The 17,955-nt window shown below is 40.9% G+C and overlaps 1 protein-coding gene across 10 annotated transcripts in view; it reads right to left on the bottom strand.

Annotated features, from left to right (window-relative positions):
- UTRN (utrophin) overlaps nt 1-17,955 on the bottom strand; it is a 499,657-nt gene that overhangs the window by 430,676 nt on the left and 51,026 nt on the right. For 2 of the 10 annotated variants that reach the window (XM_082405403.1, XM_082405404.1), the window contains exon 2: nt 8,470-8,575. The exons of the other annotated variants lie outside the window; for them this stretch is intronic. In XM_082405403.1, the coding sequence (XP_082261529.1) occupies nt 8,470-8,563 (94 nt within the window). In that variant the 5' untranslated portion in view covers nt 8,564-8,575. The remainder of the gene's footprint in view (nt 1-8,469; nt 8,576-17,955) is intronic. 10 annotated transcript variants of the gene reach the window in all.

Raw genomic sequence — 17,955 nt, forward strand, 5'->3', positions numbered from 1 at the left:
AATGTGCCAGGAGCTAGGGTAGCTCTGAGGATTCAACGACAAGAATGGGTCCTGTCTCCAAGCTCACGGACTAGAGCTGGGTTTCTCAAACAGGCAAAATGACCACTTTGGGGAGACTGTTAAAATGCAGCAATAGACCACACTTTCAAAAACACTGATCTGTAACATCTGTCATAAATGCTGGGACAGATGAACACTTCTAGGGACCACTGACTTTGATCCTGGCAGGGAAGCTGTGCGAGGAGAAGAGGAGAGGGCACCCAACCCCTACCTGGAAGGCAGCGAAGAATTCCTAGAAAAGGTTTACTTGACCAACCACTGGAGTGAGTTGGTTTTAATCTAATAGTAGAATGAACTTGAGGACACATCCTGCTTAGAGTGGGGAAGGCTCAGTACCAAGAACATTTACAGCTTCCGAAAGTAACTGAACGCTGGATACCAAGTACCAACCCCAGCAGCTGGAAACCAGCAGCACAGATGAGTCTAACTCAGGCCACTCCAGGATAGAGAAGGGGGCTTTGTTCATTGGAATTCAGTTACCAACAATATATGCAAAGAGGATTCTAGGCCTGATTGTATGCGGCAGGAAACCATCCGGCCTCCGCTCACTTGCATAGTCATCTCCCTGGAAGAGCTTTTTCATGTGCTAATGGGTTTCTCCATTTTTGCCTACTTCAGTAGCAAAATATCATATCATATTGACTCAGGTTGTTTGGCTTTGAGATTTCTTTGCTCTTTATGTTTTTGTCTCCTCTACATTCAGCCTGCCAAGAGGTGCATCTCATGATTGTCAGTGTGTCCATTTTTAGCAGCACTCAGGCCCCCTACCCTTCAAATTTACCTCAAAACTGAATACCTAAATCTGAATTAAGGAAACAGTCACTAAAATGAGGGCCTAAGGCACTTCACTGATGTCCCCACACTGCACACATGTGCAAACGTCCCTTGTCATCTATGTGCAGCCTGCAGACCACACAGTGGTCCTGGGCTGCTGGTGACCAGAATCATTTAGTTTAAAACCTGATTTAAAACACCCCAGCAACTACAACAGGACCCAGAAAGTAGCAGGCCTCCATAAGTATTCTCTGAATCATTTATTTTGGGCTCTTTTTTTTCTTACTTCTCTTTCTTAACCATGTGTGGCTGCGTTGAGGTTGACAGAAAACTGAGCACTACTCCATGTAAGAAACAAAGATGAGAAATTTTAGAAAATTACAGGGAAATCAATGCCTACTTTCTTCCTAATACAAACCCAATATGATAAGAATGGTTCGTCATAAAACACCAGGCAAATACTACCTACTGGATGACTTCCAAATTATGGGAAGTAAATGTCAATTCTTTATTACAGTAATCAAGAGGGAGATTTACCTTCAGCACCATTCATTTTTATTTCAATTTTATTACTTAGAGAAATTCTGCAGCCTAAGGCCTAGCAACAAATTCAGCAAATACACAGAATGCAATCTCAAGCACTTTTTTTAAATGGTGCTCTGTTCATTTAGCCACAGACAAATTCTCATCATAAAACATAGGATTCTTCTTGTAACAGCAAAAGAAATGGGTAGGAAGGAGGTGGATGGATAAGAAGGACCTAGTGAGAAAATGAGAACTGCTTCCTCAACCCATTTGCAAAATATCCATAATTTCCCAGTTTAAAAATCCATCCGTATGAAATCCACCATGATTTTTTAAATGCATAGGAGCAAAAATAGAATGTAATCATTATTTTAAAGATTGCACATGGTCAGAGATAAAACATAGTAAGAATTTCATTTCATGATTTCTTTTCTCCTCCAAATGTCCCATAAATCACTGGCCCTGCAAAAACTCACAAACTATACTTTTCCTTTGCCTGCTGTAACACTAGTTATTCAGAGATGGACAATAAATATTTGTGAACAACTAACTAAACAGTTCTCAGAGTACTGTCAGATACCAGACTGCATGGGTGAGTCGGAGTTATGTAGGGAGAAAATGAATCTGCTGGGAAAAACTGTCAAATTTCTTCTGTCAAACACAATCCAGGCGCTTCTAACACCATAAAGGGAGATCTTGCCTAAGAGTCGAAGCAGAAGCTAAACACACAGAATCCAGGAGTCGAACAAGAAAACAGGCCAGGTCAAAAGCCTGGAGATTCAGTCTGGCAGCAGGTTCCTAGCTGGGGGCGGGCTGGCTGGGCCAGAAGAAAAGGGTCAGTGTTGGTATGACAGGAGGAACTGTTTCCCAGAAGGCCAAGCGCATGGCTATCAGATGAGGCATTCCCATTGACGATACGCAAGTGACCTAGAAGAATCTGTGCAAGATGCCTATCTTACAACTGCTGTGCAGCTCAGCCTCTAACAGTATCTGGATCAATGGCATTAAACTGAAATCTATCGTGTTTCCAGACCATTATGACGGTTTTCCTCTATTTGGAGAAATAGTCCTCTCTGCAGACTAAATAAAGCTTTTTACATAAGGCACCAAAAGGCAAACAGGTCACACAGCTCAGAATCATATGGGAGGCTGTGTGCCCTTTCCCTTTGCTTGCTTTGCTTGCTTGCAAACAATAAAAACCTTTCTGAACAAATGAAAGTGAACTTTGAAACCAGCAAAACATTTCAGGCACCCCGCCACAAAGATATTCTCCAAGCAACTGCAGCCTGTTTGCTGTCCTGCATAGCTCTAAATTTCTTGCCACTTACGGGATGTGTGGTTAAATGAGCCCAGCAGAGAATTACAGCTTTGAGGCTTTGATGTCAAAAATCACTAACAGATCTCGATCAAAGGGTGAGAAAAAACTGGTAAATTTTCGCTATGATGGTGCACGTGGGGCCTCATTCAAGCCAATGTTTTATCTTCATTTAATATCTACACTGTATTTTTTTTTCTGTTATTAACTTAAAAAACTCTACTAACAGAAACAGCCAGCATTTATTATAATCCTTCCTGCAATTTGCCAAGCAGTGCGCAAAAGGGATTTTACACCTTTAAAGACTTAGAACAGCCCCATTATCTCCATTTCACAAGAGAGGAAACTGAGACTCAGGATGCAGAAGAGCTGGGACTCCACCGTGTAAGTCTAAGTCCAGAGCCTTTCTGCTAACACTAACATGTTCCACAAATTACACAGAAAATGGGTTATTCTAAAAATAATACTGGGGGACTTCCCTGGTGGCGCACTGGTTAAGAATCCGCCTGCCAACGCAGGCAACACAGGTTCGAGCCCTGGTCCGGGAAGATCCCACGGGAGCAACTAAGCCCGTGCACCACATCTACTGAGCCCGCGCTCTAGACCCCGCAAGCCACAACTAGTGAGCCCACGCGCCTAGAGCCCGTGCTCCTCAACAAGAGAAGCCACTGCAATGAGAAGCCCGTGCAACGCAACGAAGAGTAGCCCCCACTCGCCGCAACTAGAGAAAGCCCGTGTGCAGAAACGAAGACCCAACGCAGCCATAAATAAATAAATAAATAAATATTTTAAAAACTAATACTGGGAATCACCATCCCTATGTACATAAGTTATCGGGACATGAAAATGTAATAAAATAGTGAGGGCACCTAAGTAATTACCTGTCTTGAGGGCACCTAAATAATTACCAGACTCAGCAGTTTGGGATGATGACAGCTTCCACAGCCGAAAGAGAAAGTGAATATATACAGTCCAAATCGAAAGACTCAACCTTCTGTCCCAGAGATCCACAAATCAGGCCTGTCTTTTAAGTTGGAAGTTAACCAACTTAAAACTCAAAATTCAAGTCAGTCATTCAAAATCTGCCATTTTGCATGAATTCCCTTCAGAATCAGTAGGGGTTTAAAAGTCAGAGATCCAAACAACAGGGGGGAAAAGAAAAAAGGGCAATGTATGAAAAGGCAATCCATTGAAGAATTTGTCCAAAAGCCGAAAAACATATGCAGAGAAGTTCAATTTCACACACACACACACACATACAAAATTGCAAGTTCAGACAATTATTTACTACTTTTCATCTCTCTGCCCTTTGTGGGTAGCAGTTTAACAGTAAAAGCATATTGGCCCCAGAAGTTACCCAAATGAACTAAAATATATGTACACAGGTCATTATTTTTAATATTTTTTAAATGGGATGCACTATGACAGGATGGTTTCATCTTTAGTTGAAAAAGAAAAACTGTGCTTGTGGGACTTTAGATGTAAAGCTGTACATTTATATATTCATAGAAGAAAGTGTGGCAGGACAAACAAAACTAGTAACAGTGATCACAGAGGGGGAGAGGAACTGACAATTTGCCACTTTGTATAATTTTAATGTTGCATTAAAATTTTTAAGAAGGAGGCTGATTATTTAAATATATTACTAAAAATGAGATTTAGCATCAAAAGGTAATGCAATAAAATGCTTCATTAACTTGAGAACAACCCACAGAGAGGGGCCCCACTAATTCCCACCAGCTCACAATCCAAGTTTCAATACTTTGCGGCTTAGACAGAAAGTTTTTGACCTGGGTTCCTTTAGCCCTGGACTAAAATTTCACTTTGTCACAGTGGTAGGACTGGGCTATGACTCATCTTCCTCTGCCAAACAATTAAAGTTCTAGTTCAGCGGGAAAAAGCTACTTGAGCTGCCAGTTCAGTGAACTGTTCAAATCAAGGTCAAAATATTGGGGCAGGGGCAAGGGAGTCACTGAGTCCAGATCCTATCTAATTCTCACACCAGTCCTTTCGGTGGCCCTCCAACCAAACCCTGACTTTGCAAATGATTAGAATAGGAAGCACCTGGTGCCCGCTAACTAGGGTCAAAGAACCCAAGGGAAACATGAAACCAGGATCCGTGTCACAATCATACCTTTCAAGTAATGCCAAGGAAAAACACAACTAAAAAGATGACAGAGTGCACAGCTTCAGCTGAAATGTATTTTAAGTACCACACAAACATAATATTTGATTACCCATTCCTACACTGCAGGTAGCAGGCAAAGCTCTTTCTCAACTGACTATATTTTTATAATTTTTACAGAACTTATTATTCCTTTTATTTACCTGGAACTCTTACTATTGCTTGCAAGGTGCTTTAAAATATGTTACATCATTAATCCTGACCACAATCCCCTCAGGGCTACGACTGGTTGGGAGACCAGTCTCAGAAGTTCAGTGTCTTACACAGTCGATAGTAGGGGGAACTGGGACCCAGGTCCCCCCCCCCAAACAATTCTTCAGTACCATGTTAATCACACTTCTCATTTCCCTTGCCCAAAATTCTGTTTCAAACACGTCACTCTGTCTACCCTTCACCCAACTGAACAATTTTTTTTTTTCTCTCAAGCCTCTGCAAATTACAGTCCACCTGGTCTGCCTAAGCACCAACTCATTTTCTTCATAAACATTAAGATCAGCTAAAAATTCACAAGCCCTGAGAAATTCTCCCAGACAAACCTCCCTGCACTCTGGTCACTCTAAATGACGTGTTCCTTTATTCTCATACGGTCAACAGGCGGGTGAGGCAGCCGCTAATATCTGGCAAAGATAATCACACCCCTTCCTTTCAAACTAACTTTGGCACCAAGAACCTTTGGAGCAACCTCTCTGTAGTGTCCCCAACTGACCCCACCTCCACATTCACACACACAGGCACCTCAGCCCCTGATGACATTCTTATTCCCAAGTTCGCCACCTGCCTTGCTTCATGAAGACGCCACCGACCAGGAGCCCTGTCTCTTCAGAGAGGTCTGCTCAGTGTGCCCTGGGCCAGCCTACTCCCCTGCGATCGCTTCCAAGAGCTTCTTCCTGATGACAGTTCATCTTCAGACGGGCCACTGTCTCCTATAACGCACGCCCCTTCATCAGCACAAACCGGAAACGAGGAGGTCCAGCCCTCATCCAGCCTCCTGCTGCCCAGAGGAACCTGTCCATCCAACCACTCCGCAAGCAGAGGCTGAGACTCTGCTGCCAACAGGCATGGCTTCGGTGCTGAGGTACAGCACTGAAAAAGCTTCCTTCGTGCCCCTCTTCTGGAGCTTTCAGTCTGGTAGGGAACCAATAACTCTCCCCTGTGCACCTCCATCTTGAATCCATGTCAGAACCACTTGGATAATTTCTTTAACAGCTACAAGGTCAAGGCCTCGGTTTATTTATGTCAGGCTTCTCTGAGTGTGGGGCTCCAGCACACTGGTGATTCTAACATGGAACCAAGGTGGAGAATATTTGAACCCGTTTATCTAAAAGGGAAACGGCTGCCACAGAGTCCTGTCAGCCCGACAAGAAAGCAGGAAAGGTGGCAAGAAAAGCAAGGCCTCCCAGATGTGGCTTCCTGAGCAGGGCAATTTCTAGACCTAAATCATCTGTGCATTAGTAGATGCCTGCAACTCCAAATAATTTTTTATTTCAAACTTGCAAGCCTTTTTTTTTTTCAACTTTGTTCTCCTTCAGTTAGATTATTTGTAACATTTGGTCATTTGTACACAGATATAAAGTAAATATTGTAAAATATAAAGATTCTATATCAAAGATAGATAGATACAGATACTCAGATTTCAGCTTACTCAGTTTTCCCTTGTTATATCTCAAGGGATAGCTGAGAGACAAATGTGCTAAATTAGAGTTCCACATTTTAGAAGACAACAAAGGGCAAAAGGATGGTCAATTTCAAAAAATAACACTGAAAGGCTAATTTTCAACAAACATGTATTTTAATTTATTCCATTTTATTACTTGTTTTATTATTCCTGTTAGGTTCTGCAACAGCCATTTGAAACATCAACCCCTGTATGGTCAAGAGTTTAATGCAAAACACTTATGGTTTCACTCTTTCCAGCTTACTTGAGGTCTGTAAATAAAGGATTCAGCCCAAAGTTTAATCTATTATGGAGACTGCTTTGAAGACCAAAAAAGGCCACTGTTGTAATGGAATATGCCATCCATAAACATGTACTCTTTTTTATATCTTTATAACAAGATCACTAAAGAGATCTACCCTGCAGATACAAGAAAACAGTAAATTAATAACAGCCAATAAGAAGAGCGTCTAGGCCCTTGTAGAATCTGAAATCATGTAATACTGATTTTCTATTTTTATTAAAATAGAATGCCCTGAAATATTTATTTTTTTTAAAAATGCTTTCTATTTTCTTAAAGCCTTTGGACTGATCACAGGGCAGGAAAGAATGCTATCTGAATGAACCAGAATTCATATTTAAAGCTGCAGTCTACTCATTTAAAAAGTTTGCTTAATATTTAAAGGTTTGTATTTTTTTCTTCTAATTATCTTCTGATTTCAACCACTATAGTTACCTGAGACCCTCTGTAGCAAGACAGTAACACGCAGACTAGCAGCCGATGAAGACTATTCATGCCGGGGAAAGAAAGAGGATTAAGTGAGAGTCAAGAGATAACCTCTGAAAGGCCACAGGCTGCAATGCTGCTCCTGTACGTGGGGTTTTAATTCAGTTCCTGGAAGGTATTTTAATTCTCTGTTGAGACCACATGGATCTTTAAATAAGAGAGAAAAGTAATAGCCAAAAAAGAGAATCATAGCACACTGATTTCCCATTACACTTGGCCAAGAAACCAAATTTGCTAAGAAAATATGGGCTGCTCCAAGCATTTTAGTTGAAATGTGCTCCAGAGAGAGGACGCCTACCAGCATTTACCACATCATTCATATGGAGTGAGGAAGGAAAACATTAAGAGGGAAAGAGTAATTCCAAAGGAAAGAAAACCATTTTTTAAAAATTCTAACCAGCCTAAAAGTTGTCCCATAGTAACAATACTCAAGCATGATACGTAAGGTCAAATATTACACAGCACTTGAGTTGTTTTTTTTTTTTTTTTTTCTTCAGAAAACTTACATGGCCAGTACACAAATATATAGATTAAACAAGAGATGGACATCTGAACCCATTAGAAAAACTAGGTCACCCTGGAAGTAAACTCCAGTGACAATGACCAATCCAACGTGAAGTTCTGTGTCTGCATTTCTTGTGGACGAGACTGCCTTAAAGCAAAACTCCTCCATTTACAGCCCCCTCAAAAGTACAAATGTCTGATCCTCCCCTTAATCAGCTCTGAACTATTTTTAAAAGTAAAGTACATTTTTAGTCAGCACAGTAAGTCAAGCACAATAAGCTATCATCATACAACAGCATGAAGGAAACTTTCTCTACAGGACAGTAAACAGTCAATACATAATAAGCTAGTTTGAAAATACATGAAGTACATTTGTCTCAACAAAGGTATGGCTCCTTGAGTGCTTTTTCCTAAGAAGCCAAGAACTGGAAAACAATCGCATGCTGAAGCGAAGGATGAAGCCCACAGAGCTGGTCTCGACTATTCAGAGCCTACAACAGATGCGGCATCAGGAAGAACAGGCCGGGCTGTTCCCATCACCGGCTGGCCGTTACTTAACACACAGGGTTCAGTAAGTGACTGAGACAGCCCTGTCTTCGCTGATGTCCTCTTTTCAAAACCTCACGGGCGGGAGGGCAGGGAGTCATGCAAGTTGACAAACTTACCTGGTAAATGTTTGCCGGCCTGGCGAGCTACTTGCCGTGGCAAATCAAATCTGCACTTTTTCCAACGAAATGCAGTGGCCGCCGGGCCACTCATCACCTACATTTGCTTAAGTGAGGAGGAAAAAGATGCAGAGGAAGTGGATTTTAACAAAAGCAGCCAGCGAACTGCACACTGGGATGTCCTGTTTTGGGGTGGCTTTTATTTTTCCCATGAGAGGATCTGACTAAACCTAACTGAATCTCCTCTAAATAGCAGACAGGAAGTCACACTTCGCAGTTAGTGAAAATTCCTTATGTCATTTTTTTGTTGTTGTTTTTTTAATTGTCACAGCTAAGAGCCTTTGAATGTTTCTGATCTACTACAAAGAGATTATAACTTTGCTTCCTGTTTTTGACAGTGTCAGCTGGTAAAGGACACCTCCACCCACCTCCTTACCCACTATGAATATAAACAGAGGCGTTTGCCCTGAGTATACAACTGGGCTGAAGAGTTTCGCTACATATTAACTATACTTCAAAGAATAAATCAGACTTGTTATTTCACTTTAATATGCATATACACCTTGGGGAAAATGAAACTCAAAAGGATTTCTTCTTCATTCCTTAGAGATTGCTATTATGGAAAAAATTAACTCAACAACACAGAATAATAAGATGAGAGGTAACAGTTTTGATTCATATTTTCCAGTCTATTCTATCTTGTGTATTTGCCTTGCTCTTTTGCTATCATTTATGCAGATGTCATCCGCACACATACAACAAGCAAGGAAAATCATTACCCACATTGCCTCATCTGCTTTCTTATTCTTGTTTAACTCTTTTTTCTCTCCTGCTTTGAAATAGAAACTTTCTACTTACAAGCAAAGATTTTCATAACATATGTACCCTTGTCAGGATACACACAGATTTAAATCAGAAGGCATCTCTCTTCCTGCTACTGGCTGAGATACAGAAAAGAGAAGGAGAGTCAGTACTCCCCCCCACTCTCCTCCTCCTTATCTCAGTATTTTTCTAGACTAGAAGCCATATGACTGGTAAAATACTCTCTCTAAGCCTCAATCTCCAAATCTGTAAAATGGGAGTAGGGACCTCACCTGTCTCTGGGATTGTTGTGAAGACAGAGACAATGAAAAGCACAGTGATACAGATTATATCACATAGTCAAAGCCCAATTCTTTTTTTTTTTTTTTTGGTAACAACTTTGTTGAGATATAATTCACATAGTATGCAATTAACACATTTAAGGTGTATAATTCAGTGGTTATTAGTATATTTTCAGAGTTGTGTTTCCATCACCACAATCAATTTTAGAACATTTTCATCACCCCAAAAAGCACTCACTCTTCATTTTCTCTCCCTACCCACCAGCCTTAGTCAACCATGAAAATTTAATTTCAGTCTCTATAGATTTGCCTGTCCTGAGCACATCACATAACTGAAATCGTAGAATATGTGGTCTTTTATGACTTGACTTCTTTCACTTAGCATAATGTTTTCAAAGTTTCATTCATGTTGTAGTATGTCAGTATGTCATTTCTTTTTAGGCTGAATAATCTTCCATTGAAAGAATATGCTACATTTTATTTATTCACTTATCAGTTGATGGATATTTGGGTTGTTTCTACCTTTTGGCTAATATGAATAATGCCACTGTGAGCATTCATGTACAAGTTTTTATATTGACCTATGTTTTTATTTCTCTGGAGTATATATACCCAGGAGTAGCATTGCTGGATCATATAATAACTGTGGTTAACCTTTGGAAGAACTGCCAAAGTGGCTGCACCATCTTACATTTCCACTAGCAATTCATGGAGGTTCCAATTCTCTCCATCCTCACCAACTCATATTGTTATCTGTTTTTTTGATTATAGCCACCCTAGTAGGTATGAAGTGACATCTCACTGTGGTTTGATACACATTTCCCTGATGGTTATCAAAAGCCAATTTGCATCAGTATCCCCAAAATGTCTCCGTTTATATAGGCAGGGCTAAATACTCAAAATACACAACAACCAGTAAGACATGGGTACCACTTAATCAGAATGGATACTGGCTACAGTGCTGAAGCAAGATCTTGAAGGTGTCTAGCTTTACCAGTGGCAATTTTCCAATAGGTATGAAAGAATTTCAACGTTTTAATCTGGTATAATATACCCGCTAAATACTGCTGGACTTCAGATTATATCTCTAGCAAGAGGCTGCTAAAGCAGTTGGCTTTTCTTCCCCTACCCAAGGGCTGCTTATGAAAACTTACAAGACAATTAAATTCTCAATGAAAATATGACACTTTAATCATTTATAAATCAGTGGTTTCCACCTGTCTTTCTGTATTTGTCTTCTTCCTAAATAGAAACAGTCTCAATTAAAGCAGCCCTTTATAAGTGAATAACCATAATTATTTACAGGAAGAAATTTTAGACCAGATTTAATTTAAGATTGAGGATATCACAAAATTTTAAGGAAGCCAAGAGGGACAAGTCAGGATCTAGACACTAGCAACATTTTCCCCTTTTCTCTAAAAAATGTGATATTGGGAGAAGGATAGTAACTATTCTAATTGAAAGGGATTATCTAATTCAAAGGGATTATCCAATAAAATTCAAAGAGATTATCTAACTTGAAATTCAAAAAATCTAATCCAATCTAACTCATATTAACATATTTTCTAATTCAAAGGGATTATCTAATCTAACTTAATCTAATTTAGAGGGATTATCATTTTTTCAGACCCCCTGGTGTTTGAACAAATTCATGTACAATGATGTTAATTATCTCTTTCCTAAAACATTCTATTTTAGGATTTTAATTTTTTAATCCCTTAAAAAAATTAAACAGAATAAAATCTACATAAAGCATAGGAAAGAAAATACAAAAAGGCTACACGCTTTAAAAAATAACTTTTTCAATCGGCAAACAATAAATGCTAGAGAGGGTGTGGAGAAAAAGGAACCCTCTTGCATGCACTGTTGGTGGGAATGTAAATTGATACAGCCACTATGGAGAACAGTATGGAGGGTCCTCAAAAAACTAAAAACAGAACTACCATACAACCCAGCAATCTCAGTACTGAGCATATACCCTGAGAAAACCATAATTCAAAAAGAGTCATGTACCACAATGTTCATTGTAGCTCTATTTACAATAGCCAGGACATGGAAGCAACCTAAGTGTCCATCAACAGATGAATGGATAAAGAAGATGTGGCACATATATACAATGGAATAAGACTCAGCCATAAAAAGAAACGAAACTGAGTTATTTGTAGTGAGGTGGATGGACCTAGAGTCTGTCATACAGAGTGAAGTAAGTCAGAAAGAGAAAAACAAATACCGTATGCTAACATATACGTATGGAATCTAAAAAAAAAAAATGGTTCTGAAGAACCTAGGGGCAGGACAGGAATAAAGATTCAGACATAGAGAATGGACTCGAGGAAACAGGGAGGGGGAAGGGTAAGCTGGGACGAAGTGAGAGAGTGGCATGGACATATATACACTACCAAATGTAAAATCGATAGCTAGTGGGAAGCAGCTACATAGCACAGGGAGATCGGCTCTGTGCTTTGTGACCACCTAGAGGGGTGGGATAGAGAGGGTGGAAGGGAGACGCAAGACGGTGGGGATATGGGAACATATGTATATGCATAGCTGATTCACTTTGTTATACAGCAGAAACTAACACACCAGTGTAAAGCAATTATACTCCAATAAAGACATTAAAAAAGAAAAATAACTTTTTCCCTTATTTTTCAATATAAGGCCTGAGGCCTTACAAGATGTATTAATAATATGATTCATTCATCTTCTAAGAAATTTTCCATGTCCCAAGGCCGCACTGTATAATCCATTGTTTTCGTTACTTCTTGGCATCAGCTGACTATGAAACTGACCGCTGAACCTTCCTATGTCAAATAGAACTTTCCACTGTGGGAAATTTCTAAAACATTCATATTAAGCTAAGTGGAAATGTCATCATAGTTCAGGAGCAAATATGGTCAGCCAGTACAATTTCTAAACTAGATTCTACACAGGAAAGGCAAAACATTGAACAAAAAACAAGTACCAAGCCTACAATGGAGTTTCTGCAAACACTGGACTTAAAGAAAATCAGAAGCAACAATCAGTTTATCAAAGTTATCTGAAAGTTCTTTCAAAAAGATCTAAAAGAAGCGCACTTTTAAGAACTACTCTAACGTCTATCCACTGACCCCTTCTTCTGCTAGATTACAAGGTGGCCTCATTTCTAGTTCTTGTGAAATCAATAGACCATTTAAGTTGCAAGTATCTGTCTAGGGTATGCACTTTCTTATTCAATCTGGTGTTGACAGCAGTAATCAAATTTTGTACATACCACTAGCTCTATTATAGCTCAACAGCAACTGGCTGCCAGCCTAGGTTTACTCTCATCCAAAAGGAAAGAAAGGAGTGGACTGCAGAATTACAGAACAAATCAGCTGCAACTACAGGAGATGGTGTGGAAGTGAGAGAGTGAAGCAGAGGTATTCAAGACTAATCCTCCTTCCACTGGGGAGACATACACCGGTCACATCAGCACAGCCAAGCCCAGGTCAGCCAACCTTAACCATTAAAGGCAGACATTTTCTTCATTCCCTCTATTATCTGCAAACCCTCTGGGCTTTGAACATCTTATTACAACTGTCCGTCCTAACTACTGAACCTACACCTAAACCTGCAGAGCAGCAGACAAAAGCCAGAGATAAACCACACCCTCCAACACCAGAGAAACCAAACATGAGGGAATACAAGTTACAACACTTCCCATGAACTGTCCAGACACAACTGGCTTCATTTGTAACTCTTCTGTATGCACATAAGCTAGGATCAAGACTTTTTCTCGGATCAAAATGTTTTCAATTAATCTTCTGTAAAAACAAAGTCAGCCTTAAAAAAAATTGGGAAGGGGGGGAGAGACCTGACTTTGAAAGTCTACTCAACTTGCATTTTTAGAGTTCAAAATCTCTAAGAAAACCATATTCCTGCTAACAGATATTCTCTTCTTAAAGGGAGCATGGAAGATACCATTTCTTGGTTTGACAAGCAACTTTCTCCTCATTTTTAAAAACTTGAAATAATTTTAGATTTACCCAAAAAGTTGTAAAACTAGTACACAGAGTTTTCATATTCCCTTCACCCAGCTTCTCCAAATGTTATCATCTTACATAACCAGAGTACCATTATTGAAACCAAAAAATTAGCACTGATGCAGTACAATGAACTACTCTAGAGATCTTTATTCAAATTTCTCCAATTGTTCCCTTTTTCTGGTTCATGATTCAATCCCAGATCCTGCACACAAGCAACACTTCAAAAATGTATCCTTTCATTCACTATCTAATGAATGTTTCTGATCCCCCCAAAAGACCTGTTTTCTTTAATGTTGATGAGGTAGTTTCATCATTAACCACTGAGTCTTCCAGGCTAGAAATGTTTATTTCCTCCACAATGCTCTTCATACCTAATCTGTGAGTCTTATCTTGTAAACACAGGTCAAATAGTTTCACAATCCCTTGTCCAAAACCCTTAGACCAGATGTGTTGCCAAATCAGAACTTTTCCGGTTTGAGAAAAGTTACACTGCACATAGGCTATACATTACATTAAAACAAAAACAGCGGGATCCAGGGCAATTTCCCCTAATCAAACACACTAATACTTCTGCAGTAAATATGTGTATTTTATGAGGTGAGTGGGATAAGTAAAGATTGTAAAAGCATGCCAACACTTCAGGTCCAATTTTGCCACCAAATGAGCTCAGGTCAAGCTCGGGTTTTACTATCAAATGAATTACAAAGAAAACATCTTTCAGTTTTTAGAGCTCTTTTTAGCTATTACAACTGCAAATGAGGGAGTGTAGACCTGTACCTATGAAATCCGTGGCCTCATGCATCTCCCACCGACCTTCACACCACATCCTCTTTCACCTCCAATGTTGCCTCTGCCTCCAGGCTCTCTTTACTCCAATTCACCCTCCCACGGAGCCTCCAGATTGGTCTTTCTAAAGTACTTGCAACTCTCTAGCTTCAAAATCCTTAAAGATTTCCCATGCAAAGAAGGAAGTTGGAGTCTAATCTTCTTCATGAAGTTCACAAGGCTCTCCACCAACTGAGCCAACTCCTCTGACTGTAACAGTGCTACACCCAAGAATACAAAAATGAAAAAGGCATAGTCTCCATCCTCAAGAAGCTGCCATTTAGTTCAGTCTCTTGAATATTTTCACCTAAGTAAAAATATAGAATATAGCTTCTCCAATCATCAAAGAACGTATTGGGATTTTTTTTTTAACTCATTCTTTTCTAGCTAAGAAATTCTACCTTAGTTCTTGATCACGTTAAAGATTACTAACAAAATCCAACATGTTGACATGAAAAAGATTTTTCACATGATTCTAACAACACATGTCTAAAAATACTTGCTATGCTACTGTTGCAATTACAAAGAGCGAAAGCCAGGAAAACGTTTCTAAAAACAAGCAAACCCAAAAAAGTAACATCAAAGATGGTATTTAATGGGCTGAATGATTTCTCATGAGATATTGTTTTTCCAAAGCACAAAGATATAAATAAAATCTGAAACCATGCCTTTGTTTCCATATTAGTATACTAATGGAATTGAATGACATTATAACCAACAAAATTATGTTAGAGAGAGCTACACAAAAATCCCCACCATCAAAGAGTTTAGAATTTATCCCAACCACACAAAGGCTGATCTCCAGTGCAGACATTAAGGAACATGCCAACGAAAGAGGAAAGAAATCATATTTTCAGTATTTTAGTTTTGTTTTCTAAGGTGCAAAGACACTTACTTGGAATGATGAATTAAAAGAAAAGTTCCTAGACGTTGTATTTCAAGATAAAATTATAACCTTTCTTACAATTATCTCAGGAAAAGTGCACAAAAGCAGTGAGAGTAAGAGGTAAAGAACACCACCACCAAATCCCATAATGAGGTGGGTAGAGAGAGGTAGTAGGTATACCCGTGCTCTTCCTACACCAAGAGAGGGGAGGAGGGTTCCCTCCCAGGGTGGCCCTCCTCTCACAACAGAGTGTGTGAGTGTGTGAGTGTGTGTGTGTGTGTGTGCGCATGCGTGTGCACACATGGCAGGTTTCTCACTGGCAGTGTTGCTTCCAAACAGAAGTGACAACTGGGGCTTTCCTGGTGGCGCAGTGGTTGAGAATCTGCCTGCCAATGCAGGGGACACGGGTTCGAGCCCTGGTCTGGGAAGATCCCACATGCCGCGGAGCAACTGCGCCCGTGAGCCACAACTACTGAGCCTGCGCGTCTGGAGCCTGTGCTCCGCAACAAGAGAGGCCGCGATAGTGAGAGGCCCACGCACCGCGATGAAGAGTGGCCCCCGCTCGCCGCAACTAGAGAAAGCCCTCGCACAGAAACGAAGACCCAACACAGACAAAAATAAATTTTTTTTAAAAAGTGAAGCTCTTTAAAAGAAAAAAAAGAAGTGACAACTGCCTGGAAAGGACAGAGGTGAGGTATCCGGTGGCGGACAGCAATCGTGGTAGAACAGGCCAACACTGCACGGATGCTGAGTGATGCCACTGCTCTGTAAAAGCCAGGATCCAATCTGCCAGGGCCCTGGAACCCTGCAGTGCCTACTGCTTAAGACAGGGGTCCCTGGGACAGCCACTCAGGTAGCAAACACTTCACTCTAGCAGAAGGAAGGAAGGTTATCACCATGGTTCTTCAGGGAGCAGGAATCGTTGTTTAAGGAGACATCAAAAGTGACGAATAAAACTCAAATGCTTTACAAAGAAAGAGAACTTTAAAAACATTACAAAAAGGAAAGAGAAAGGGAGTAATTTTCCTGAATTTTCTAAATGTTCTGTTTTTATCAATCAGGTGAAAAATAAGTGTTGTCATTTCTCATTTACCTTTGTATTGTCATCCTTTAGCATGGAGCCTGGAACATTGTAAGGACTTAATGAGCATTTACTGAAAGAAGAGACACGAGCTGATGTGGAAGACCAGGAGAGTGAGAGGAACCCTGGGCGTCTCTCACACCCAAAGAGCCTACACAACAAGCCCGCCTGATGCAGAAAGGAGGTGTCACGGTCTATGATCCAACCAAAATCAAAAATAGCAGTTCTGGGGACTTCCCTGGTGGCACAGTGGTTAAGAATCTGCCTGCCAGTGCAGGGGACACGGGTTCAGGCCCTGGTCCGGGAAGATCCCACATGCTGCGGAGCAACTAAGCCCACGTGCCACAACTACTGAGCCTGCGCTCTAGAGCTCATGAGCCACAACTACTAAGCCCGCGTGCCACAACTACTGAAGCCCATGCACCTAGAGCCCGTGCTCCGCAACAAAGAGAAGCCACCGCAATGAGAAGCCCACGCACCACAATGAAGAGTAGCCCCTGCTCCCTGCAGCTAGAGAAGGCCCACGCGCAGCAACAAAAACCCAGCGCAGCCAAAAATAAATTAATTAATTAGATTAAAAAATAGCAGTTCTGAGGCAGACCGCAGCATTGCAGAAAGGGACTAGAGAGCTGTGACCAAGTGAGAAGGGTGCTTTTGGGAATGTAAAAGAAGGATTAATTTGGAAATGGAAGTGCTATAAAAGTAGAGGCAATCTCATTGGCAAGCTGCAGGGCTGTGGAGCAAAGATCAGCCAGTGAGTTTTCTTGAAGTGCACCTGCTGCCATTGTGAGGGAAACTTCTCTAGTTCCTAGAAGGTTCCAGAACACTCAAGCTTCATGGGAAGGTGTGAAGAAAAGAAACATGGGGACTATTCTTTGCTGTTAGCAGTAAAAACATCTAGTGGGAGAAGTGACCTAAGAGTCCCATAGGGCACAACAGCCTATGAATCCAGATGTGCCATCCATAACACTTTGTTCCTTGGTCGCCTGCAGTGACAATCTCAATTCAATGTTTCCTGTGGAGCTCTTAGGCCCTTATGCGAATCTGAAGATGTTGGCCACTCATTAGATATGGGTATTAACTGGCGTGAGTCATCTGTATATTCAGCCTGCAGCTGAAACCACACAAAGATAGTCCTGCCTACTAACGGGCACACCCACCCCACTCCCGTGTGTCATATCTCTGGCCATGGCAATGAGACATAATCATCTACTTGTGACAGCTGAGGACTGGGAATGGGGAGAAAATGAAGGATCCAGGCAATAACAAGGCAGAACCAATGCCAAGGAGCTGACCTCGAGTATTTCAGTTCCAGGGTTTCTAGGATGAAACAGTTTCCAAGCAATAACCAGGTGAGGAACAGAGAATGCGAGTAAGGGTTATCGGTCAAGAATTTATGAGCCATGCAACTTAGGAACAAGATTCCTGGGCTCTGGGTCTGTAGGAGCCAGTCAGCTAACTGGTTTACTGAGCGCCTACTCTGTTCCATGCAGTGCAGACAAGAACCCGTTCCCAGGCCAGCAGAGTGAGGCAACCCCAGTGCTGCAGAGGGTGTGTGTGGTGTTCGCTGTCACTGCCTCGGGGATC

This window comes from Balaenoptera borealis, assembly GCF_965194805.1.
Source record: "Balaenoptera borealis genome assembly, chromosome: 9".
NCBI classification, from domain to species: Eukaryota; Metazoa; Chordata; class Mammalia; order Artiodactyla; family Balaenopteridae; genus Balaenoptera; species Balaenoptera borealis.